The sequence below is a fragment of the Bos javanicus genome, chromosome 26 (assembly GCF_032452875.1).
Source record: "Bos javanicus breed banteng chromosome 26, ARS-OSU_banteng_1.0, whole genome shotgun sequence".
NCBI classification, from domain to species: domain Eukaryota; kingdom Metazoa; phylum Chordata; class Mammalia; order Artiodactyla; family Bovidae; genus Bos; species Bos javanicus.
In genome coordinates, this window is record NC_083893.1 from 20,708,349 (window position 1) to 20,734,141 (window position 25,793).

General features: G+C 43.5%; 1 protein-coding gene and 1 non-coding gene across 5 annotated transcripts in view; one reads left to right on the forward strand and one right to left on the reverse strand.

The window, feature by feature from the left end:
- Positions 1–3,282: 3,282 nt before the first annotated feature.
- Positions 3,283–25,793, reverse strand: part of DNMBP (dynamin binding protein) — a 116,932-nt gene continuing 94,421 nt past the window's right edge. For 2 of the 4 annotated variants that reach the window (XM_061403084.1, XM_061403087.1), the window contains 11 exons: positions 21,320–21,467; positions 20,739–20,756; positions 20,186–20,385; positions 18,517–18,647; positions 17,439–17,543; positions 13,198–13,326; positions 11,101–11,433; positions 10,569–10,748; positions 8,947–9,145; positions 6,235–6,776; positions 3,283–5,002 (listed from right to left, as the gene is read on the reverse strand). In XM_061403084.1, the coding sequence (XP_061259068.1) occupies positions 4,817–5,002; positions 6,235–6,776; positions 8,947–9,145; positions 10,569–10,748; positions 11,101–11,433; positions 13,198–13,326; positions 17,439–17,543; positions 18,517–18,647; positions 20,186–20,385; positions 20,739–20,756; positions 21,320–21,467 (2,171 nt within the window). In that variant the 3' untranslated portion in view covers positions 3,283–4,816. Of the gene's footprint in view, positions 5,003–6,234; positions 6,777–6,959; positions 8,175–8,946; positions 9,146–10,568; positions 10,749–11,100; positions 11,434–13,197; positions 13,327–17,438; positions 17,544–18,516; positions 18,648–20,185; positions 20,386–20,738; positions 20,757–21,319; positions 21,468–25,793 lie in introns of those variants that run through there. The other 2 variants (XM_061403085.1, XM_061403086.1) reach the window with 2 other exon arrangements.
- Positions 18,957–19,028, forward strand: TRNAE-UUC (transfer RNA glutamic acid (anticodon UUC)). The gene has a single exon. It is a non-coding gene; the product is annotated as a tRNA-Glu (tRNA).

Genomic DNA, 25,793 nt, shown 5'->3' on the forward strand with positions numbered 1-25,793 from the left:
GCTGGGTCAGGAAGATCCCCTGGAGAAGGGAATAGCAACCCACTCCTGTATTCATACCTGGAGAATTCCATGGACAGAGCAGACTAGTGTGCTATAGTCTATGGGGTTGCAAAGTCAGCCATGACTGGGCGACTAATACACACTTTTCCAATAGTGAAGTCACTCAGTCGTGTCCGACTCTTTGTGACTCCATGGACTGTAGCCTATAAGGCTCCTCTGTCCGTGGAATTTTCCTTCACTGTGGCTCAGCTGGTAAAGAATCCGCCTGCAATGTGGGAGACCTGGGTTTGATCCCTGGGTTGGGAAGATCCCCTGGAAAAGGGAAAGGCTACCCACTCCAGTATTCTGGCCTGGAGAATTCAAAGGACTGTACAGTCCATGGGGTTGCAAAGAGACACGATGGAGTGCCTTTCCAATAGTAGACAGTTCTATTTAAAAAAACAGCCTACAAGGTGCTTCTCAGGTTTAACGTGAATACCAATCACCTGCAGCCCTGACTCAGTAAGGTTAGGGTGGGGCCTGCATTTCCAGTGAGCTCCCAGGTTACACCGGTGGTGATGCTGCTGGTCTGAAGACCATACTTAGACAGGCAAGACCTAGCAGCCACTATGGAGAACAGTATGGAAGTTCCTGAAACAAACTGAAAAATAGGGGGGAAATGTGCAGGATCCTCACCTGAAGGGACGCACAGGACGGTAGGCTGACAAGAGCACAGCCCGGCCTGCTCTAGGAGGAGCATCCAGTAGCCTCTCCCAGCCTGACCAAGCCCCACTGACGATGGACACGGGGAAGAGGACGATAAGCGAGCCTGGCTACAGTTCCAGTAGGTGGAGCCCTTGGTCTCCCAGTGCAGCAGCAGCGGCTGCTCACACTGTGTGCGACCTCTAGGAGAGCCCTGGCAAGGTCGGGGGGCAGCCCGAGCCAGCAAGGACAGGAGCCTGCTGAGTAGGGAAGAGATGCGCAGCTGCCCTTCCGAGCAGAACCCAGAGAACTTCCTGGCATCTTCACCAGCCATGGACTGAAAACTCACTTAGGACACCTACCTTGCCTGGTGTGCACTGCCAGGCACAGGCAGCTCAGCTTGCAGCCTGGCCAGCACCTCATCCTACTTACAGTACATGCAGTAAACGGGAGAACCCAGGCCTTGCAGCCCTGCTCTGCCATCTGCTAGCTGTGTGGTCTAGACCTACTTGCTTAACCTTCCTTCAACTTCCATTTGTCATCTTCAAAATAAAGTGATACATAAAAAACAAAAAAAACCCCTAAAAACTGGGCTTTCATATGACCCAACAATCCCATTTCTGGGCATATGTATCTGCAAAACACAAAAACTCTTCATTCAAGAAGATACATGCACCCCGATGTTCACAGCAGCACTATTTACAAAACAGTGAAGACCTGGCAACCAGTGTCCATCAACAGATGAATGGATCAAGATATGGTGCATATATACAACAGAATGCTCCTCAGCCACAAAAACAGGATGAAATAAAGCCATTTGCAGCAACACAGACGGACCTAGAGAGTATCATGTTAAGTCAGAAAAAGATGAACATCATACCGTATCACTTATACGTGGAAACTAAAAAAGATGATAAAGATGAACTTATTTACAAAACAGAAATAGACTCATAGACATAGAAAATAATTTATGGTCTACCAAAGGGGAGAGGGGGAGAGAGAAATTGGGATTTGGAATTAACAGATACACATCACTATATATACAACAGATAAACAGGGATGTACTGTATTAGCACAGAGAAGGAAAGTCAACATCTTGTAATGACCTATAGTAGAAAAAAGTCTGATACATATATAACTGAATCATCTTTCTGTATGCCTGAAATACTGTACATCAACTACATTTCAATAGAAAAATAAAGAAAAAGCAAGACCTAGCAGACATGTTAATGTTTAAACAATATTTATCTTCTCATAAACTTGCTTCCATTCCAATGATCTCCCCTTTGTTAAGGATTCCATCATTTCTCTAATTTCGTACCTTTATAGGATGCTGCTTTTTCCTATTCACAAGCAATCTGAAATCCAAGCCAGTTAACTTTTCTTAAATTAGATTTTTCTGACCTTTGATCTGTCCTCCCCTCAAATCATCCCGCTATCATTAAGCTTTCCTCCTGCTGCTGCTGCTGCTAAGTCACTTCAGTTGTGTCCGACTCGCATTATGCGACCCCACAGACGGCAGCCCACCAGGCTCCCCTGTCCCTGGGATTCTCCAGGCAAGAACACTGGAGTGGGTTGCCATTTCCTTCTCCAATGCAGAAAAGTGAAAAGTCAAAGTGAAGTTGCTCAGTCGTGTCCGACTCTTAGCGACCCCATGGACTGCAGCCCTCGCGGCTCCTCCGTCCATGGGATTTTCCAGGCAAGAGTACTGGACTGGGGTGCCACTGCCTTCTCCAAGCTTTCCTATAAACAGGCAATCTGCTTAGGAAGCTTAGGGAACAAGGAGTTTCTCATCAAATCTGAATTCCTTGACTTGGACCTCAGGGCTATCTTTGCTTTGTGCCAGGCAGTGTCCCAGCACTCTCCATGTATTAACTCATCCCACCCTTACCACAACCCCAGAAGGCAGATAACAAGTTAAATTATCTCTATGTTAGATAAGGAAGCTGAAGCCCAGGTTGGGGAAGTTGCCAAGGTCACAATGCCCTTGAGTGTCAGTCTGGCTCAGAACAAGGTGGACAGGCTCAGCCTGACCCAAGTTTAGATTCAGGCTCCATCAAAAACTTTGGGCAGGTCACAATGTCACCGGACCCCATCTTCCTTCTTCGTAATGTAAGAGTTAGCCTCGCTGGCCTGTAAGCTTTTTCTCCAGAGTCTACCTTTCACCCACATTCTCCATTCCTTAACAGTCTCAGGCAACTGCTTCATTGGCACCACCTTGGCCAGTGCTCCTGCTACTTCTCCCTGTCCCCGCCCCCCCACACCCAACCTGGCTTGAGCTGCGGTCTGACTGTTAGTTCAGCACAAGTGCATCAGTTTCCATATCTGTAATGGCTGCGAAATACTTACCTCTTAGAATTCCCAGCTCTTCTGTTTTGCTAGGATTTTACTGCACGAAATGGCTTAAAATGCAGCATGGACATATTTTAAGTATAAACTGTTTCTGCTGAAATCATATTTGAAAAGGAATTCCTGACCTGAGTTTCTTCACTTAGCCTCTCCCATTTCTTGAAATCTAAGCATCAATGAATCGTCAAGAAGGTACCCCCAGAAACATGAGAAGGTTCAAGCTAAACCAGGAAGAAAGTCAAGAAAACATACTTATGGCCCTTAAAATGCTTTTATTTATAAAATAACTACTTAAATATAAACATCTCTAGATATAAACACTATTCATGAGAGACTCTTGCGTTGCTGCCTTCTGATTGACCAGCAGACCCCGGGGTGGCCAAGGATCCCCCGGGTGTCTCCTGACTCATCAAGACTTTAAGGTGAAGGTGCATTTAGAGGAGCAAGGGCTGTAAGCTGTTCTTCATGCCCTTTCTTGCAAGACAAAATTCTTGATTTCCTGTTCCAAGGCAGGCTTTCAATCTGGGGCAGACCTTAAGAATAAGAGCCCTGCTCACATACAAACTTCAGGGGGGATCTTAGTGTTAGGATCAGTAAACATCTTCCTGAGGTGGAGGAGGTACAATCAGGCACTTTAGATTCTGTTTGGCTTAGACCATGGTCTCTGAAGCAGGGGGGCTGATGAAACAGAAAATGCTTATTTCCATGTCTAGGATAAGCTACTTCTGGACTGTTTACCCAGATTCAAATGAGATAAACATGCGTTACGTTCTCTTCATCTGTGGACAGTAGTGTGGAGGAAGGGGAGAGGCATCCAGTCTCCCTCTGGGCTTGACTGGCTTCAGCCCATTGCAGAATGAATCCCCCGCAGGGAACAGTGGGAGCGCCGATTCCATTCTCCCAAGAAAGTCTATCAGCTATTGATTGAGCTTCAGGAAAGAAGCCAGAAAACATCATCATACACAGACCGTATAGAGATGGTGTCAGCAAGGTGTGGAGAATAGCACCTAATGGGAAGAGAACCTTTCATATGAAGGTTCAGAGGAAAGGAATATTCTAAACATTTTTAAAAGGAGAAAGAAGTACTAGGTTGGCCAGAAAGTTCGTCTGGGATTTTCCATTAGATCTTACAGAAAAACCCAAATGAACGTTTTTAGCTGACTCAATAGTTGAATTTTGCCCAATCTGGAAATGTGGCGAAATAAATAAGAAAAAGATTACAGATGGCAGTGTTTTAGGGATGTTTAGAAATAAGGGGTGTGTGTGCAAATATGTGCCAGACACTGAGGTTTTAAAACACCAGATTTGGTACAATGTTGACGAACTTCTTGCCGCATGCAGAGGTGCAGCCTGAAAGGGCTCCCAGAGAATTCATCCAAGTTGGCTTCCGGTCAGTTGATCATGGAGCATGGGGCCACCCCACTCAATATGGCACAACCAACATCAACTTCTTCTAATGCTACAGCACAGCTTCTAGCATATATTGGATACTGGTCTTCTGATTAGAAATTTCTCATTTCCAAAGGCTGACCCCAGGACTTGCTTCTCTTTTCACGGTCACTGAATCACTTGTTAAGCACCCGGGTCCATTTCAAATTCTAGAGATTCTAGTGAGCATCAAGGTTGACAACCCAATCGAAGAGAACAAGACTTATGCCTCACTGTGCCACGGTTAAGCAATGTGGCAGGGCCAGTGTCTCAGGAGCAGGAGCCCTCTTGGCGGATACCAGAACCCTTCAGCAGAAGGAAGTGAAGGCAGCAAGGTTGAGTGGGAAGCAGAACAGGCTCAGGTGTACTCAGCTTTGCGGATATAATTGGATGGAACGTAACCCTTTTTCCCATTGACTTCAGCTAACCACCATTCTGTATTTCCTGTAACATCTTTAAACTCTAGGATCTTGAGTCTCTGATTGGCTGACACACTCAGCTCATTTGGGTTCCGTGCCTTGAAGGTATAGACAGCAAAATAGACCTGTGAGAGGGAGAGAAAGTGAGTTAGGAAATGGGAAACATCTGAGAGCAAAGCTACCCAACAGAACTTCCCAGGGTGATGGGTACCGTCTGTATCTGGACCATCCAATATGGCAGCCCCTAGACACACAGCCATTGAGCATTTGAAATAACAGCTAGTGAGATGAAAGAACTTAAATTTTAACTTTACCTAACTTAAATAGCTATATATGGCTGATGGCTACCATAATGAATAGGACAACTTTAAAGAAAACCAAAATTCACTTAACTCTTTCAGAGTTGCCTTAAAAAGGGAAAAAAGCTTCAGTCAGTATGGAAGATGGATGAGACATAAGGATGCTCTTTCATACTCCTAACACAGAAATTCTGTATTCAAAAATCTTTACAAAACAACAAAAAAACCACATCTAATCCCAAAGAAAGAAAGGATACTCACTAGGTGCCCATAACAGGGCTAGCATGCAAAGCGAGGGTGGTGGTCAGTGATCAGGAGGAGGAATCGTGAGGCCCGCAGGGGCAAAGAGATGAACACACACCCAAGGGTGCTCAAGGACTGGAGCTGGTGAGGCTAGAACTGAGATCCTTGCACAAAGTCAGAATCTCAGAAAGGGCCACTTCCTGGTCCATTTCCACCAGCCCGCTGGTGGGTGCAGAGCTGGGATGTGTGTCCTGGGCTTGTCAGAGCCACAAAGAGCTCACCGACAAAGGTAAGACACACTTGGAGACTCACTGCTGCAAGTGAGCTGAGGGATTCCTCAACTGTGGATGTGAAAGTGGCTTTAAAATATGCAGGTTTAAAATGTTTATGATACAAAGGGGCCATTACAAAAAGAACAGGAAAAACTGAAACAGAATCAGAATTCTATTCCTGAATTCTAGAAATTTAGTTACTTGAATGAGAAACTCAGTAGATGAGTTAAACAGCAGACTTTATACCAATGGAAGAATCAGTGCACTGGAAGAATCAGTGCACTGGAAGAGTATGAAAAGCTTCATGGTAACAGCCGGTAAATGCTCCACAAAACTACAGCCTGTGAAGTCAGCCACCGAAGGTCCAGAAGGGTCTAGCTGCCCACTCTCACAGCATTGAGCTTCTGGAAATCCTTTATGGATTTATCTGTGGGCCCATCTCCAGGGTCAGCCCCCCAGGCCGGTGAGGCCTCGCCCACTCCTGAGAACTCATCCCCTGCATCCACAAATCCCGCAGTAACCATGGAAACCGGGCGCACTCACCTGGTTGCCTTCAGCCTCGCTACTCTCTGGCTGCTCATGTCTGTCGTCCAGAAACAGCGCTGTTCTTGCGCCTGCTTTTACGAGGTCTCGACTCTGCCCGTTACGCCCTGACATGGAGGAACCAGCCATTTCTGGATGCCTGGGGTTTCGGGAGTTCCTCAGGGTAGGGGCAGGCTGGTGAAGGTCTCTGACCGCATCGCCCGAGTCCCAAGGCCTGTGCTGGGAGGGGGAGTCTGGGTCCGACGGGCATCTGGAAGGACTGCCCTCTGAGTTCAAGGAGGCACTGAGAGTTCCTTGGTCAAATTCTGTCTGGGAAGATGCATCTGGAGGCTGTTTCTGGCAAGGCCCTGAGCTAAAGGACACAGCCATGCTGCTGGGGTTGAAGGTCAAGGTGCCGCCGCTGTTCTGCCGCTGCGGGAACCGGGGGGAGGAGCTGCCGTGCTCCGACTCGGTGGAGGAGTGGCTGCCCACGGAGGCGTCGGAGTGGCTGCGGCGCGCGTTGTAGGGCTTCAGGAAGGAGCTGTACACAAAGCCCTTGGTGACTGCCGGGAGGAAAAACAAACACCAAGAGCTTTTCGTGGGAGGAGCCGGGAGGAAATCAACAGAGGAGAAACTATGGCTTACGGTCAATACTGAGAGGGAATATGTCAGGAGACAAAGAGAAGACACCATCCCATCCCAGGGCGCAAGGCGGATGGCAGAGATGAGACGCTGTGGCTGTTGGTCCAACAGGTGAGTGACAAGGGGATTTGCTGAGAATTGAGAGACAGTAACAAAAATGACCACACGCCTGAGCATGAGCAGATGAAGACATTTTAACAAGAGCGCCAAACCGTGGGAGCAAAGGCTAAGGGGAAGACTTCACTAAGGATGTGTTCAAGTCCATAGAGTGTGGTTAAAAGGGATCTAAAAACCATCCTCAGCCTGACAGAGCCCCTCCCATATGCCTCCCTGCCCTCTTCACTCCTGGTTTAGGAATGTGGTGGGAATACTGAGAACTAGAGTAGGAAACTGCTTATATTAGTTAGAATACACATCTAACACGTGTTCATGTCAATAAATAACCTAAGATGAGGACAGAGAGGGCCCTCAGCTAAAACCTTAAGCACAAATTAGAAACTGAGATCTCTGACCTATAGGAAAAACTGCTATAATACTGAATAAGAAGGAATTATCTGTTAGGCAGGGACCTGGAGTATGTAACCTCCACTTGAGCAAGGGTCATCTCTGTCTTGATTGTCAGTGTGTTTCCTGGAACCAAAAAAAAGCCAGCTTGCATGTGTTCTCTTTTCTGAGTGATGGTGAGAAGTCCCCTAGGCAGACAGCAAGGGGTGGAGGGTCTAAGAGCTGATCCTGATGCTGTGGGCTTCCTGCTACCACTTTAGTCATCAGGACTGTGGAGCTAGGAACCCAAGGACAGGGTAGCTCAAACAGTCTGAATCTTCACTAAGAGGACATCGGTCTATCAGTGGCTCTCACCTGCCATCGCCCTGGGCGCCCCTTCCTTTGTCCTGCCTTTCCCAGTTCAATCTTTATTATTTTGGGTAAGCGGAATAGGGAGCTGGGGAAGGAGAAAAAAAATCCACAAGACACTTTTAAAGAAACTGAGAAATATTAAAATTTTCAGTTCTCATGGTATGAATACAGGTGTTTATTACAGAGGACATAATCCTTCTCTAAAACACTTGGGGCCAGATGTATTATGGAATTCAGATTTGGAGATTTAGAACTGGGTCAACACCCCATAGTCAAACCCATTCAGGTTTCTGTAGCAAAACATGACTAGTCACACCAAAAGGGAAAAAGTAAGGATCATAAACAGCCTCTCATCATCTGTTCAGGTTTTGTCACCAAGTAAGTTCAGATCACGGCAGGTTTGGGCAAATTAGTTCTTTAAAAAAAAAAACCTTCTGATTTTCAAAGCTTTTCAGATTTTGGAACTGTGGAAAAAGAATCATGGATTGGCATTATTCTTTGTATTTTACAAAAAAATTCTGTACCCCTTCCCCACCCCAACTCCCACCAGAAAGAAGGGGAAAAAAAAAGCTGTGAGCTGTTTTTAAAGTCATTTCCTAAATAGTCATGAGGTAAAATTATGTTTGGGGGGGCGCGGGGAGGGGGCAAAAAAACCCTATCTTACAAGTTTTAAATTCATATGTTCACAAAACACAGGTAAAGAACTTATGGTTCACTCAGCGATGGAGAGGGCAAAGGACCCTTCAGGCAGGATTCACTGCCTGTAAAGGTGAAACAAGGCGTCTTGCAAGTGAAGTAATTCCAGAGTCTTCTCTGGAATTAAAAAAAAAAAAAAAATCAAAAACTGGTTTTGTTCTGTAATGACTTGAGCATTAGATGGAGAAAACTTTTAAGGTTATTTTCCCTTTAATCAAAGACTCATATTTTCTGCTGGCCTACACAGGATTCAGGCACAGCCCAAATCACTCTTTTCCTCATTTAGAGTCATGGTAATCTGTGTCTGGGCTTCCCTGGTGGCTCAGCAGTAAAGAATTCGCCAATGCTGCCAATGCTGGAGACACAGGTTCGGTCCCTGGGAAGGTCCCCTGGAGGAGGGCATGGCAACCCACTCTAGTATTCTTGCCTGGAGAATCCCATGGACAGAGGAGCCTGGCAGGCTACAGTCCATGGGGTTGCAAAAAATCAAGACACAACTTAGTGACTAGACAACAACAATCTGTCCTCTACTGTTCTTACCTCCGTTGTCAATCAGCCAGCGGTTCTGACTGCCCATGGGGTCCTTCTTCTTGATCACACCCACCAGGTCACCTTCCAAAAGTGAGACATCCAGGTCCTGGGCTGCATTGAAGTTCCGTTCTGCCTGGAAGAGCTTTTCAGGGGGATACCTTGCCAGGAGTGAGGCTCGAAGTTCTTCCGACTGGAGCATATAACTTGGCTGAAAGGCAATATAAGAGATACCATCATCTAAACCCCTCCGTGGCTGTTACCCCAGCAGTTGTATGTAATCACGTATGTTGTCAGTCTCAGAAACGGAGGCAATTACAGCCAGCTGCTCCCAGCTCCTATCACATGCTTCTCCACTGAGTCAGCCTGTGTGGCTGGGGAAAAACCATAGTCTCTTAGGTCATGTTTTGGTGCCTTTACAGCTAGAGTAAAAAAATTTAACACATCCTTAATTTTAGCTCTGTTATCCTATGATAAAAATATGTGGTTAAACTGCCACCTAAAGAATCAAAATATCTAAGTAATATGAGTAGGTCTCCTTGTATTCTGCTATATGATTCTAAACAACTGAGACTTTCCTTATCTTGGCTTCTCATCTTTAAAAACAAATAATATTCATAAAATAAGAAAAAGTAAAGTGATAAAAAATGTGATACCCTTTTTTTAAGATCACTGGAGATGGAAATGGCAACCCACTCCAGTATTCTTGCCTAGAGAATCCAATGGACAGAGAAGCCTGGCAGGCTATAGTCCATGGAGTCGCAAAGAGTTGGACACGACTGAGTGACTATCACTCACTTTAAAATCATATAAAAATTTTTTAAATTAACTTATTTTTTAATTGAAAGATAATTGCTCTACAGTCTACAGGATTATATGGGACAAAAATACTGAAGCACAGACAGATCAGCAGTCTTGTAGATTATGACCCCATATGGCTTACCCTACTTTTCAGAATGTGGAAGAATTGAGTTCAAAATGAAAATAACTCCAGGTAAAAAGTGATCAGCCAATAACTGTTTGGCAGTTGATATATCAGATGATAACTTTTCCAATACATGATCAAAAATAGGGAGCCTGGCAGAATTAACATATCCTTAAACCAGTTACCTTAACTGACTGATCAAAGTATTAATATTAATCCTTTATTAACTCCTTTCACTGTAGAGACTAGGCCCCAAGAATGCTCTGCAGAGGGCATTTGAAGTCTGTATCAGCTGGCACACTGCTGGTGCCTAGTGATAGTAAGTAAAGAAAGAATGAACACATGACAGATTTGAACTCAATAACCTTTGTTCTCCAATTATTATAAAATATTTAAATTCATTAAATTGTTAATTGGTAGAGACAGAGCTGAGTCAATCAATAACGTTGATGATAGCTTACTCGAATAATGGTTACCATGTGCCAGGCCAACGCCTAAGTGCTCTACATACTTTAACTCATTTAAATCGCAAAACAACCCTATGATGTAGCTAGAACGATTAGTGGTGCTTTAGACATGAGGAAACTGAGGCATGTGCTCAAGGACACAGAGTGAGTCACTGTCAGAACTGAGATCTGAACCGAGTGGTCTTGCTCAGGAGTTCACACCTTAACCACGAGGCCATATGAGTGTCGCTGGTTCCACTCACCATGCCGAGGAGCGGCTTTCGGGTGGACTGGCGGTCCACGGTTTTCCTCTCAAATGGTCTCTTGGTGGTGGGAAGAGACTCTGGGAAGAAGGTGAAAACCTGGAGCTGCTGCAGGACCCTGCTGTGCTCCTCATGGAAGATGGCAATCAGGTTCCCCTCCCTGCCGGTGACTTTGAGTAGCTGGAGTCCATGCACAAGAACAGAGACAGAGGGGAGAACAGAACACACGTAAAAGACCCCAGGACTGGCACAGTCTCCTTGAAACTCCTCAAGTGTGAGCCACCAACACTGTAGCCAGGGGGCCACAGGCCCAGCTCCTCCAGGGTAGCTCAGGGTGGAAAGAGACCATTCAAGGCCATGGGATTTCCAGCACTGTCAAGGCATCAAGAATTCCAGTTCCCCATGGGCTTGACCCAAGTGACATAGTTAACCTGCCTAGCTTAATAATAGCTTGACAACCCTGAAATGTATTCCCAAAAAAACTTGGGGGGAACCTGGGAGTCCCCTCCTCCATGGGGAGGGAGGGTCTCACCGAGAGCAGTGGCTTCAGCTGCTCCAGCGCCTGACGCACAAAGTCACAGTGGGCCTCGGCGTAGCCGTGCACGCAGTTGCTGAAGAGGCCCTGCGCGTACTGGTGGAACTTGGGCAGCTCATCTAGCAGCTGGGCATTCAGGGCCTCATAGTTGTTCCGAGCCGACTGCAGCTCCTCCAGGGTTTTCTTGTCTTTCAGCTTCTCTGCCCGTTCTGTACAGTTATAGAAGTCCAGAAGCTTATCGAAGCGTTTTTGCACCAGCTTGTGGGGTCCTGTGAACATGCTCAGTAACTGATTCAGGGGAGAGATGACCAGCCGCTCTGTCCTCTCTTTCTGTGAAAATGAGAAAGGCACGGTGTTCAGTCTCAAATTTGTTGTTCTTAGAATACTCTCCAGGTGGCTTTTGTTACATCCTGCACCACCTGCTTTGCTCCAAGCTAAACCTGTGCAGATCCAACAGTGTTCTGCCTACCTGATACCAGATGTCTGCACACAAAGCTTCTCAGCTTGTAACTCTTCACCCAACAATCTGCACACACCAAAGAGTATGCAAAACAGCTACACAGCTGTTGACAAATGCTTAACTACATTAACTTGATGTTGCATTATAACCCAGATGTGACCACCTGTCTGGTATCACTTATGTGTACATGTCTACACATAACCTGAATTTAACTTAAGGTTTAATTGTTAAAAATAGAATTACCATATGATCCAGCAATCCCACTCCTGGGCAAATATCCATACAAAACTAGGATTCAAAAAGATGCGTGCATCCTCATGTATTCATAGCAGCACTATTCACAACAGCCAAGACATGGACACAAGCTTAATGCCCTTCGATAGATGACGGGATAAAGAAAACGTGGTACACAACACAGTGGAATACTGCTCAACCGTTAAAAACGAACAATGCTATTTGCAGCAGCGTGGATGGACCCAGATATTATCACACTAAGTCAGGAGGACAAACACTGTATCATACCACTTATATGTGGAGTCTAAAACAGGACACAAATGAGCCTATCTAGGACACAAAACAACATCAGAGACATAGAGAACAGACTGGTGATTGCCAAGGCAGAAGGGGGTGGAAGAGGGAAGACATGGAAGTTTGGGATTAGCAGATGCAAACTGGTATATATAGAATGGATAAACAACAAGCTCCTACTGTACAGCACAGGGAACTGTATTCAGTATCCTGTGAGAAACCGTAATGGAAAAGAATATGAAAAAGACTAAATACACACGCACACACATAACTGAGTAACTTTCCTGTACAGAAGTAATTAACGCAACATTGTAAGTCAACCATAAGTCAATAAAAAATAAAAAGATTTAGTTGTTACATAAATCTGCGGTAGACAAACTTTCACACACCCATCATATCTTCTACTCATAACTACTTAATAATAATCTGTTTTCACTTTTCAAAGATTTTTGTCTAATTCTAAAGGGATAGATATCAAGGGCATAATATGGATACAAAAAGAACATAAATAGGTACTTAGTAAACTTTAACGAAGATGCTACAGTCAGAATACCTGTAAGCTTCCCAACTATCATGTTTTCTTAGCCTCAAGCATCCAGAGACCTCCAAGATCCTAGCAAAGCCCATCCATTTCTACTCAGGATATCTCTCTCTCTCTCCATTTAGAGTTTCCCGAGCAATCTGACATTTAGTAGTCTTTATAAAGTAGTTTGTGCCATTTCAAAGATCTTCTTGTTAAACTATTAACTGTGCCGAAATATTCCTTTTAAAATCATTAATCCTTTAGTTGTTTTCTTTTGGTCAGTTATCAACAGTGATACCAGATTAAATTTCCTAGTTTTCCTTTGTCGCCTGAAATTGGGCTGGTCACTAACTATTAAAAAAAAATCTCTTTGCATACATGCAGGTCCTACTTGTCCTTTTAGCTGACTGACTGAAAGCCACATTCTGAATATAAAATCCTGATATAATTTAACTACAGGGCACAAGGACTCCTGGTCCATGGAAGCACGTCTCTACGGCATGAACTTCGCCAAGAGCTGGATGTTAGATAGAACCCTGGGAAAAGGGCCGATGCAAGCAAAGTGGGCTGAAGAGTCACTTACAAAGTTTGTGAAGAGCTGGTCACTGATGTAGCGATGCACCTTCTCGAACTGTTCCAAGTCTCTGTGTCCCTTCTCCATGCACACGTCCCACATGCTCACGGCAGCCACCACCTTCACACATGCTGATTCCTGCGGCCAAGTACAAACACGGGTAAGACCAGACAGAACTTCCGGCCTCCATCATCCACCCTAGATGGCAGTTAGCAATGGGAACCAAACTGACCTGCCTGTCCAAGGGCTGTCACCCACTGCTGTGGAGACAAGCCTTTTAAGACCTGGGGGCTCCAGTGTACACTTGCTATGTATTTAGAAAACATGGGGGGCGGGGGGGATGGTCAATAGGGAGACAACAAAATTAGAGGAACTGTAGGGAAGAGTCCTAAGGCAAGGGAAATATACTTGGTCAAATCTCTCACTTTAAGCCAGTGTGCTCCTGAAAAGTCTTATAAGCCCTGATCTTTAATCAAATTTTTATTCATTTTTTTTGGCCCCCTGCAGCATGCAGAATCTTAGTTCCTCAATCAGAGATGGAACTCATACCCCCTGCAATGGACGCACAAAGTCTTAATTACTGGACTGCCAGGGAAGTCCCCTTAATCACAATTTTAAAATAAGGAGAGTTTGCTATTTAAAAAAAATGTAGGAAGCATATCAAAAAGTGGGGATTACTCAATAAATGCTAATGACAACTAGATAAAAAGCAAAAAGCTGGATTCCTACCTCAAACCTTATGTGCTAATGTGAATTTCAGCTAGATTTATGACTTTAATATAAAATGATAAAAGTACTGAAACATAGGAGATCTTTTAAAAATTTTCTTGGGATGGAAAAGCCCTTTTAAAGTATGACACAGAATGAAGAGGCCATAAAAGTTCTATTAGATTACACAAAAATAAAACTCTTCTACACACAGAAAAATCTTAAGCAAATTCAAAAGTCAACAAATGGGGGTGTGTGTGTGGTATTTGTAAACCATCATCTCAAATAAAAGGCTATTTCCTCCAACATATACAAAAGTACTATAAGTCAATAAGAAAAGAACATTAAATCAATAAATAAGTGCGTCCAGAATGTAAATTGATACAGCCACTGTTGAGAACAGTGTGAAAGTGCTAGTCACTCAGTGTCTGACTTTTTCCCACCCTGTAGACTGTAGCCTGCCAGGCTCTTCTCTCCATGGGATTCTCCAGGCAAGAACAATGGAGTGGGTAGTCATTCCCTTATCCAGGGGATCTTCCCAACCCAGGGATCAAACCCAAGTGTCCTGCACTGCAGGCAGATTCTCTATCATCTCAGCTACCAGGGAAACCCGAGAGAACAGCATGGAAGTTCTTTAAAAGACTAAAACCAAAATTACTAAATGACCCATGAATCCCATTCTTGGGCATATTCTCAGAGAAAACCACAATTCAAAAACATACACACAACTCAGTATTCATTGTAGCATTATTTACAATAGCTGGAACATGGAACTAACCTAAATATCCACCAATAGGGGAATGATAAAAAAAATGTGGTGTATGAAAACACACAATGGAATATTACTATATTACTCAGCCATGAAAAGGCACAAAACTGTCATGTGCAGAGACATGGAGAGACCTAGAGACTATCCATCCGGAGTGTGCTTAGTCGCTCAGTCATATCTGACTCTTTGTGACCCCATGGACTGTAGCCCATCAGGCTCCTCTTTCCATGGGGATTCTCCAGGCAAGAATACTGGAGTGGGTTGCCATTTCCTCCACACACAGTGAAATAAGTAAAAAACTGAAAAACAAGCATCATATATTAACACATATATGTGGAATCTAGAAAAACGGTATAGATGAATTGATTTGTAAAGAAGAAATAGAGACACAGATACAGAGAACAAATGTGTGAATACCAAGCCGGGAAGGAGAATGGGATTTACATATACACTACTATGTATAAAACAGATAACTAATGAGAACTGACTGTATACAGTCAGGGAACTGCACTCAATGCTCCGTGGTGACCTAAATGGGAACGAAATCCAAGGAAGAGGGGATACACATATACATGTGGCTGAATTACTTTGCTGTACAGGAGAAACGAACACAACGCTGGAAAGCAACTATACTGCAATAGATAACTAATAATTAGTAGATAACTAATGATAAATAAATAAATAATAGAAATGCCCTCAAATACACCCAAATCACAGAAAAAGAAATATAATGACTTAATGACTTAAGTCAACAGTATGTGAACCAGGAACTTCCAGATGTACAAGCTGAATTTAGAAAAGTCAGAGGAATCAGAGATCAAACTGCCAACATCCACAGCATCACAGAAAAAGAGAATTTCAGAAAAACATCTACTTCTGCTTCATTGATTACACTAAAGTCTTTGACCGTGTGGATCACAACAAACTGGAAAATTCTTAAAGAGATGGGAATACCAGACCACCTTACCTGTCTCCTGAGAAACCTATATGCAGGTCAAGAAGCAACAGTTAAAACCAGGCATGGAACAATGGACTGGTTCAAAATTGGGAAAGGGGGTACATCAAGGCTATATATTGTCACCCTGCCTACTTCACTTATATGCAGAGTACATTATGCAAAATGTGGGCTAGATGAATCACAAGCTGGAATCAAGACTGCTGGGAGAAGTATCATCAACCTCAGATATGCAGACGTTACCACACGAATGGCAGAAAGTGAAGAGGAACTAAAGAGCCCCTTGAGAGTGGAAAAGTTTCCTTAAAACTCAACACTCAGAAAACGAAGATGATGGCATCTGGTCCCATCACTTCATGGCAAATAGATGGGGAAAAAGAAGTAGTGGCAGATTTTATTTTCTTGGGCTCCAAAATCACTGCGGACAGTGACTGCAGCCACAAAATTAAAAGATGTTTGCTTCTGAAAGAATAGCTATGACAAACCTAGACAGTGTATTAAAAAGCACAGATATCACTTTGCCAACAAAGGTCCACGTAGTCAAAGCAATGGCTTTTCCAGTGGTAATGTACAGATGTGAGAGTTGGACCATAAAGAAGGCTGAGTGCCAAAGAACTGGTGCTTTCAAACTTAGTAATGGATAAGACTCTTTAGACAGCAAGGAGATCAAACCAGTCCATCCTAAAGGAAATCAATCTTGAATATTCACTGGAAGGACTGATGCTGAAGCTGAAATGCCAATACTTTGGCCACCTGATGTAAAGAGCTGACTCACTGGGAAAGACCCTGATGCTGGCAAAGACTAAACGCAAAGGGAAAAGAAAGCAGCAGAAGATGAAATGGTTGGATAGCATCACCAACTCGATGGACATGAATTTGAGCAAACTCTGAGACACTGATAGACAGGAAAGCCTGGTCTGCTTCAGTCTACAGGGTCACAAAGAGTTGGGCACGACTTAGGACCTGAACGACAACAACATTCCTTTGGCAGTTTTTGAATTCTACACCATTTTACTTAGTTAAAAAATGATGATAATAATAAGAAAAAATAATTTTTTTAAAAAGCAAAGGATCTCTTTTAAAGGAAATTATTTCACAGGATGAGATTTTCCTGCATGAGGGACAGGGGTATATGGTATATTTATTTAAATACTATTCTATTAAATCTCCAGCAGATCTTCTTGACCCAGGAATCAAACCAGGGTCTCCTGCATTGCAGGTGGATTCTTACCAGCTGAGCTACCAGGGAAGCCCTAATTTCTATTAAAGCAGCAGAGAAATTACAGATATTAAGAGAAAGGGTTCTAGTCCTGGAGCTGACTTCATGAAGGAAGCCCTGCCTCAGGCAAGGAAGACCGGGGCCTCCATGATCTCCTAAGTTCTTCCAACTCTCTAGACATATCCGTGGCTCTAATAGCCTTAGAGGCCCACGGACAGCTGTAGATGAATATGATTATTAGGAAGTACACCCCCCATAGGAACCATTCTCTTACTATTTGATCTTCAAAATGATTCTGACAAAATGAACTGTGATGAGTGCTTCTTATATAACTGGATATAGTAAACAGAGAAAAAAGCATGAAGACTGAAAGAGATGAAGGTAAGAGCTAGGTCCCCTTACTATGAATACAACAGTGCTGATCTTCTGATGTTTAACTTTTAAATAATCTGCAAGAATCCCAATAAAAAGCTTGTCATGGTATAATGGTCATTTGAGTCCAGGTTATTCCACGTTCGTTAAGCAATATGCTGGATGAATAGGAGAACGGCTGGAATTACACTGTCAGCAATTCTAACAAGAGCAAGGTCTTTACTCACGCGGATGTGCTGGAGGTAGAGAGAAAGGTCTCGGATAAAAGATTTGATTAATCTTTCTTGCATTCGGAAGTTTTTCTCTGTTTCTTCAAATACTTCATCTTTAATCTGTTCAAAGTAAAAGTAAGTGCTGTTAGCAAGTTTGGACTCTCCCTCGGTTGATCTTACTAGAAATGCATCTTTCTTACGCACATCTTTTGTTTAAATTTTAAGCCTTTGATGTTTCTGAATCATATGGAATTGGATTTAAGCACTTCTCCAGGCTTTGACAGAGCTCCTGAGTATACACAGGTACGCCTGTCTCCACCCAACCCCGCTCTGTTCCTGACAAAACCCCCTGCTGGTCAGGCTGTCGGCTTCACTGGTGCTGCTGCCTGGCCAGGTTTGCCCTCCCTCTCCTTATGCCAAACCTGCCCATCTCCTTTAAAGCTCAGATTAAATCTTGCCAACATGAAGCTCACTCTCATGGAGCTCCTGTTTACTTAAGTAACACACTGTGTAGAGATCAAACTGCAAAGCTTAGCAACTGATTCTTTAGTTGGTATTCAGCACATGAAATTTGGAGACTCTGGATCTTCTCTGTGGCTGTTTTACAAGTCACTCAGCTAGGTGATCTCCTAAATCCCTTCTACCCTCACATGTCCACAATTTTGATTCCCCAAACAGATGATAAACTCCTTATGGGTGTCTAAAACCATGATAACTCTTATATGGTGACAGATTTGGCTTCCTGATTTGTCTTTGTAAGCAGCTTAAGGCTCAGATGGAGGGTTGCGGGGGGCAGTAGATTTAAATAAACAGTAGAGGAACTTCCCTGATGGTCCAGTGGCTAAGACTCCATGCTCCCGATGCAGCAGGCCTGGGTTCAATCTCTGGCAGGAAACTAGATCCCATATGCCACAACTAAGACCCAAGGCAACCAGATAACAAACAGTAGCTGCAGGAGGTTTTATCTACCAGCTAGCAAACACCAAGAGGATACTAAGAGGGGAATCTTACCAATTCACACCATGTAGGCTGCCCTGTGGAGTCCTGAAAAGCAGCCAAAGACATGCTGAACCATCAAGGGCAGTAACCTCACCTGTGGAGCAAAGCCAGTGAGATGCTTCAGATGACTGCTAACCCGGTTGGATTTCTTGATGATGGAGTGGATGTTCAGTTTGGAAATTTTCTCCATGAGGCTATCTTCATCACCCTTTCGGTACTTGAGAACTGGGGAGTGAGTCAAACTGGTGAGTGGAAAAAGCCTTCTTCCAAGCATGGACAGACTACAAACCAGACTAACAGCCCAAACTCGAGCTAGTGCTTATTTTCAGTGAGCTTATGACTGAGCCCACAAAGTATTAATCCAAATCACCACTTATGGACAGACTGGATACCCAGAGAACAGCGGAGACTGGAGAAGATTAGAGACAATGTAGGAAGGTCGTGGAGGTAAAAAGCCTAAGATCTGGAGTCAAGACAACCTCTGAGTTACAATGCCTGGGTCTGTCACTTCATCAAGGTGTGGCCTTAGGGAATTCCCTGATGGTCCAGTGGTTAGGACTATGCACTTTCACTGCCAGGGCCCAGGTTCAATCCCTAGTCAGGGAACTGAGGTCCTACAAGCTGTGAGGCATGGCCAAAAAAAACACAGTGTGGCCTTAAATAATTCACTTAATTTCTCTGAGCCTCATTTTCCTTTCCAATAAAATGAAGACAGTAACAGTACCTGCCCACCTTAAATGGTCTCATACACAAATGAGATATTTATATCCAATCATCTCACACAGTGAAATGCTATGCAGGAGTTGTCTGACTGTGTGTCATACATCAGTCAGTCTGCAGAAAACCCCAGAAATAACAGTAGAAGGGTAGCAAGGGAAGTCTGGGTGGCAGAGAAAAGCACACTTAACTGTTATAGGAGATGAAGATGACATTATATGACGAGATATGAACCAAGACAAAGGGCTCAATGGCCAGAGGGCTTTAACAGCCACAGCCAACATCACACATAAACATGGGTGACATAGCTGAAGCAGGAGGGGGAAATGATTTTAGATAAATATGCAGAGTAGTGGAGAGACAGGCAGAGAGGCTACATTATAGATTCTTTGAGGATATGAATGATAAATCAGTTTATTATAGCATGGGCACCATGCAATACTCATTGAGTATTCAAAATCAAAGTTTTGACAAGAGATTTCATGAGACAGAGGACATGGTTCAGTTTGTCCTCTATCATAAAGAAAGAGTGGGTGGTTTGTTGACTGACCACACAGTTTTAGGGTGAGGGGAGGGGCTCAGACCAGAGGCAGGACTGATAGGGCCAGAGAGGTGAGCAAACTGGGGTTTTCTGAAAGAAGACAAGAAACTTCTAGCTTAAGTGGAAGCAAACATGCAGAGCAAAGAGATGCAAGAATGGACCCAAAGGGACTCCCTTCAATGAGATGAGAAGGCAGGCAGGCACTCAACTTGAAGGAACTGTCCTGATCAGCCATTCTCTAAGTGATCTTCATATCTCCTGGGAAAGACTCATTGCTATAAGCTTTGTCACACATGCCTGATATCCAACATGCATGGCTGTGCTTTTATTATCATCATTGCTTTCTTTCTTTCATGATCTCATTTTCCCCAAATTCTATTACCATTTCTTCACCACAGCCCTATTACCTACCACCTGCCTGTCCACCTCTGGTTTAGTAATTAATTCTTTTGAGGAGAACATTCTCAAGGGCGTGCCTCCTTTTCAGCAAGTATGCTTTTCTTACCCAGGTCCTTTCGACGTTTATACTCATTAATGTTAACGTTGATTTCCTTGACTGCAAGGACTGCACTGGTTAAAGGCACTTTATCTGGGTGGGATTCAGGGGTGGAATTCAATAACTCCATCAGCAGCAATGGGTAACGCATAACTCTCTGCACTGGTTTGATGAGGAAGGAGCCCAGGTTAATATAATTTGTGCATCCCCTACAAGAGAAGGGAAAACAGAGACTCTGGTCAACTGTCAGTAACACCGGGCCTGTAGCCAGTATTTGTTGTTCCTAATACAGCTCCGTTCTCTCACCCTACTTCCCAACTTCATTCATTCACATTTACCAGGCACCTAACAGATATCAGGGAGTGTTCCAGGTGCTGTGGATTTAGCAGTGAACCAAAAAAGTCCCTGCCTGATGAAAAGAGGCAGACAATAATCAAACCAACATTATACAAAGTGTCATTTGGTGGTAAGTGTTATGCAGGAAAACACAGCAAGGCAGGTCTACTTCTAGACCCAGCTTCTGTCTATGAAAGAAGAAAGCAAAAAAGCGGCAGGAACTCACCATTCGTTGTACAGGCTCCTATAAGGCAGTGAGCGTGAAAAGAAGAAACAGCTGATTAGAGAAAATACTGATGCTGAATTTCACATTCCTCCCAGAACGTATTAGTCCAGCTAATGCCTATTAGCTGGGCAGACAAAAAACACACGAGATAAAAGGGGAATTGTGAATGTTTATGGTGGCATTTCTAGTCTATTAAAAAAGTCAGTGAGCCCCTAACTTCACTCTGACCTATTCAGACACATATTACATCCTCACAACCTGTCTCCCTAAGACATGAGAATCTCACGATGGTCGAGACCAAACTACCTTCCTGGCAGCTTCTTACCTGAAAATGCTAACTTTGTATGTATAAATAAAACTGATTTTAATGGATGTAACTACAAGCAGGAAGCTACTTAAGATTTCCATGATACAGAACGGGAAAAGGCCAAGTTACACAGAAGGATCTCCAATGATGTATCGCTTGTATTTAAAACACGATAGATTCATAGATGTCATAAGAAGTCTAGAGAGACATGGGAATGACTTTCAACAGGCAGAACTAAAGAGCTATGATGGAATGAAGTGCTCAAAACTCCTACTTAAGATCTGCCAAGGAGTCCTGAAGATGCTTCTGGATCTTCTCATCCTTCTCATAGATTTCCAGCAATGAGATGGCCTCATCATGATTCTGGCAGTAAACCTTGTATGTTCCTTCAAGCTCATCTCGGTGATCAAGAAACACAGGTCCTGTGGAATATACACAAACACAGAGTGTTTTCAGTAACTCTCTTCTCAGCATCCTAAATGGAAGGTATATAACCACACTTTAATACCAGATAACCCTATCCCTTAAACAAGAAGCTGTTTCCCTGTAATAGCTTAAAATTCTACTTATTTAACCCCAAATTAAGAGAACTATCTCATCCATGTTTTTATTTTTCAGAACCTATACACATGCACACACACCCACATACCCAGTTCCTGAAACAGCCTCCAGTCCCTTTTCAGTCAGGCAGAGTAATCAAGTACTCTCTACATAGTTATGTGATCAGAACCTATAAAGACCTCTTAGCTCCCAAAGCCCCAAATCTCCACAGAGATAAAGAGATCCTTCTACGGCAGCAGCTTCTAATCTTTTCTTTGTGCATCAATTAAATACAAGGACTATAAACGATGTTTATTATATTAAAATATCCATAATATAAAACTCCCTGAATCTATGATATAGTAATATATGTACTTCTCTATAAAACACTGAATAGCAAAACACAGCAATGAATCGAACACACCATAATTTCAAGTGTGATGAGTGACATAAGAAACTGGTAACATGGGTTGTTTCTGGGACTTCTAGATACCTGCAACTTAATGTGATACGAGCATGTGACTTTAGTTGGTGAGAAAGTCATTGTTCCCTACAGTCATATCTTAAATCAGTCCTACATTTTTGTTATAAACTTCTATCCAAGTTGGTGGACTCTTTGAAATCTACCCACAGGCCCCCCTCCCCCCGCAGTCTACACCAGCTGGGAAAAGGAACAGTTCCTAAACAGACTTCCACAGAGCAGTCGCACTTAGAGCAGTTGCCTGAGCATGCAGACTCCCTGATTTGTTAAAACCCTTCCTCTTGCTCCTCCTCCCTCTCTCAGAGAACCTGCTCCTTCCTTCTTCAGCTTGCACTGCTCCCCAAAAGACAACATCCTCTCATTCTTGAGCTTCTCCCTCAACATATGGCCCTACTTACTGCTTCCCCTACAAGCACCTCTCTCCCAGCTGCTCTGAGCATGAGCCACTCCCTCAGGGAGCCCCATCTCTCTCTACAAGGTCACCTCTGTTTCCTCCATGTTACGTCCCATGGAATTCCCTATTCTCATGCAGAGCACTTTTTATTTAAATGAAATGTATTTCCTTAATTATAGCTCCTTCCTCCAAGAGCCTTGACTATGTCCACACACATCACACTTGTGCTGCTGTCCCACTGGCAGCCTTAGTCAACCCTGTGACTCAAGGGCCCAGGAGTTAAAGAGTGGGGCTGCTTCCTCTTGACCTTCAGGGCCACTGTGGGGACCCTGGGCCACCAGTGTCTCCATTCAGTTTCACCAACTGATATTTGCCTGGCTTCTTCCCTTCGTATCCTCCAGCCCCCTACCCACCACCCAGCACTCCTAGAACCTTCATGCTGACACCCATGACTCTGCACACACCTCCATTCAAGGGTTTCCAACCTCTGCAACTGTGACTCTTCTACATCAACTACAACCTAGCAAAGCTATGCCTTAACTTATAGTGTCTTTTCAAATTTAGGTCACAACCCATGAATAGGTCATGGACTCTACTTTATGGGTACGATCAGCACATATCTGAGGAAACAGAATGGAACAGAAAACACTGGACACAGTAAAAGTAAGCACAGACACACACAGACATGGATCCTGGCCGTTATGTAAAATATATTTCTTTCTGTGGGACATGTTTAAAATAATTAAAAGCCAGTTCCTTACATATTACCAGATATTCAGAGTCTCGTGGTACTTCTTTCTCATCTCAACCTCCTCATGTTCTAAGTCATCCAAGCCCCGAACACCGACTATTCTCTCTTTCCCTGTGGACCCTTGTCCTGCCTGTACTAGAATTCTTCTCCAATCAGGCTTATAAATTAATTCAAAGACGCTTTCTCCAGCATCCTGGATTACCTTGGAATTTCACCACATTATTCACTGTATACTTTTTTCATTTCTATTCCTAGGTGATTAAAAACTGCTTGGGAGGCATACTTTTAAAAGGGGAGTCAAGCATACTACAGAGCAGTTTGAATAGTATGCTTCTGTTTATCTAATTTTTAAAAAAAATGGTGATGGGGGACCAGGGTAGAGAAAATACATATGTAAGTTCTGTTATGAATCCAAAAGGAGATATAAGAAAACTAGTAACATTAGTTGTTTCTGGTTGAGAAGAGCTAAGTGGCAGGGACAGATAGAGTTTTCATTAAGCAGTTCTTTGTACTTTTCAAATTTTATGCCATGTGAAAAATTAAAAGTAAGTTACACTTAAAATATATATTACATATTAAACTTAAGAAAAATAAAACACTGCTTATACAATTCAAGTCAATCTGCCCTTTGCAAGTAGCTGAACAATGCTTTAATTTGCCTTCCCTGACTTTCCAGAACCTTCCCTTATCAGATATGCAAAACCTTGTCCTTTATTAATTCCCCCCGAGTGCACTGCCTGGCCTCCTGTTGACCAAGACTGAAGCCCCCCAGCCTGGTGCGCTCATTCAGCCTGTTTTGCCTACTGTATATCATGGTCACTGCACACTGTCCCTCCTTGTAAAGCTAACCCTCCTCTCAGGCCCTAAGCCCTTTCGTTCCCAGGCCCTCTCCTCCCCCATCCTCTGTGTGCCTTCAGCTCATCTCAGTCTGCTACCTAAATTCCTGGTGTCTTGGGGCAAGAGGGGAAGGGGAGAAATAAAATGGCTAAAATCGTATGGGGTGAGATTATGGATATTCTGTTTCATTTCTTCTTTTATTCTTGTCATAATATACAGGTAATAATATCATTCTATAAAAATGGGGTCACCATGGCTTCCTCCGGTCAACATGTGTGTCTCCTTCCTCAACTTTCCTGACCTCTGGCCTCTACAGTGAGGCTGAGAGCAGGATCCCAGGCTTCAGTTTCTCTTGCCATTCCATAAAGTACTAGTAATACATAAGCAGCTGTTCTGTACAGAGGCTAACAGCATATGCAGAGCCCACAGGAAAGACCTGATAACACAGTACTAGCCATGTGACCCTGGGCAAATTACTCTCCTGAGCAAGTCTCAGTTTCCTCATCTGTAAACTAAGATTAATAGCAGGTTAACCTCACAGGGCTGTTGTAGGGAACAAGTGCAATCAAGCTTGATGTACCTTGAAAGGGTGTGTGGAGTACTATAAACCCTGGAGAAACATTAACCAAGCTGCACTATCACCTACCATTCCACAGCCACCACCCCCTTCTGCAGGAGGGCAGAGCCCTGACTATTCTTATATCCACTTCTCTCCCTGATGAGTCAGGTCAACACCACCTAGCTTAAGTCAACATCATGAGCCCATTCCCCTCTCTAGTGATTTACGTAGGCATAGGCATGTGACCAGTTCTGGCCAATGAAAAACAGAGAATTCCAGTGAGGGGACTCTGGAAAGGTCCGCTTATCCTTAAATGACACAGGGTCACTTTTTCCTTCTGTTGGATGTTGTGTGTGTAGTGGGATGGCTAGAACTGTGGTAGCATCCTGTCACTTTGATTCTAATAAAATACCAAAGTGACAGGAAGTCCCCTCCCACGTGGTACCAGAGCTGGTCTGTATGACAAGTAAAATATGGCAGAAGCGATGGTATGTCACATCTGAGACCAGGTTATAGAAGACACTGGCTCCCATCTCAAGCCTCCTCTCTCTCTTGGATCACACAGTTTGGGGAAAGCTAGCTGCCACTGTCATGAAAGTGAAGAGGCCTACATGGCAAGGAACTGAGGACTGATGATCTGAGTGAACCTGTGGGACCAGATCCTTGATTGAGCCCCAGACGCTGGCGGCCCAGATAACAGCTCGACTCCGACCTCATGAGAGACTCAGAGCCAGAATCACCTAGCTAAGCCACTCCCAGATTCCTGAACCAAAGGAAATGTGACCTGCTTCTGTTTTAAGGCACTAAATTTTAGTATAATTTGTTTCACGGCAATAGATAACGAACACAATTCCCTTGTTTATAAGAAATAGATAATTGTTTTTCAAACGTTTTTCACAATGACCCATGTGAATAAACACATTTTAAATCATGACTCAGTGGACATATATGTAGAACTGAAATAAAAATTTCAAAAACTGTAGTTATTATTTACAGTGCATTCTGATATTTTCTATTTTATTGTAAATATATATATACTGGGTATTAATTTTTTAAAGAAATCGTTCAGTAGATTTATTAATAAGAGTAAAGATAAAGGCAACCTTTTGAAGATCAATTCTCCATGGTACTTCTACATGATTTGGGACAGCTCTTATTCCAGATTAGATTTCCAAGGATGTTTGTA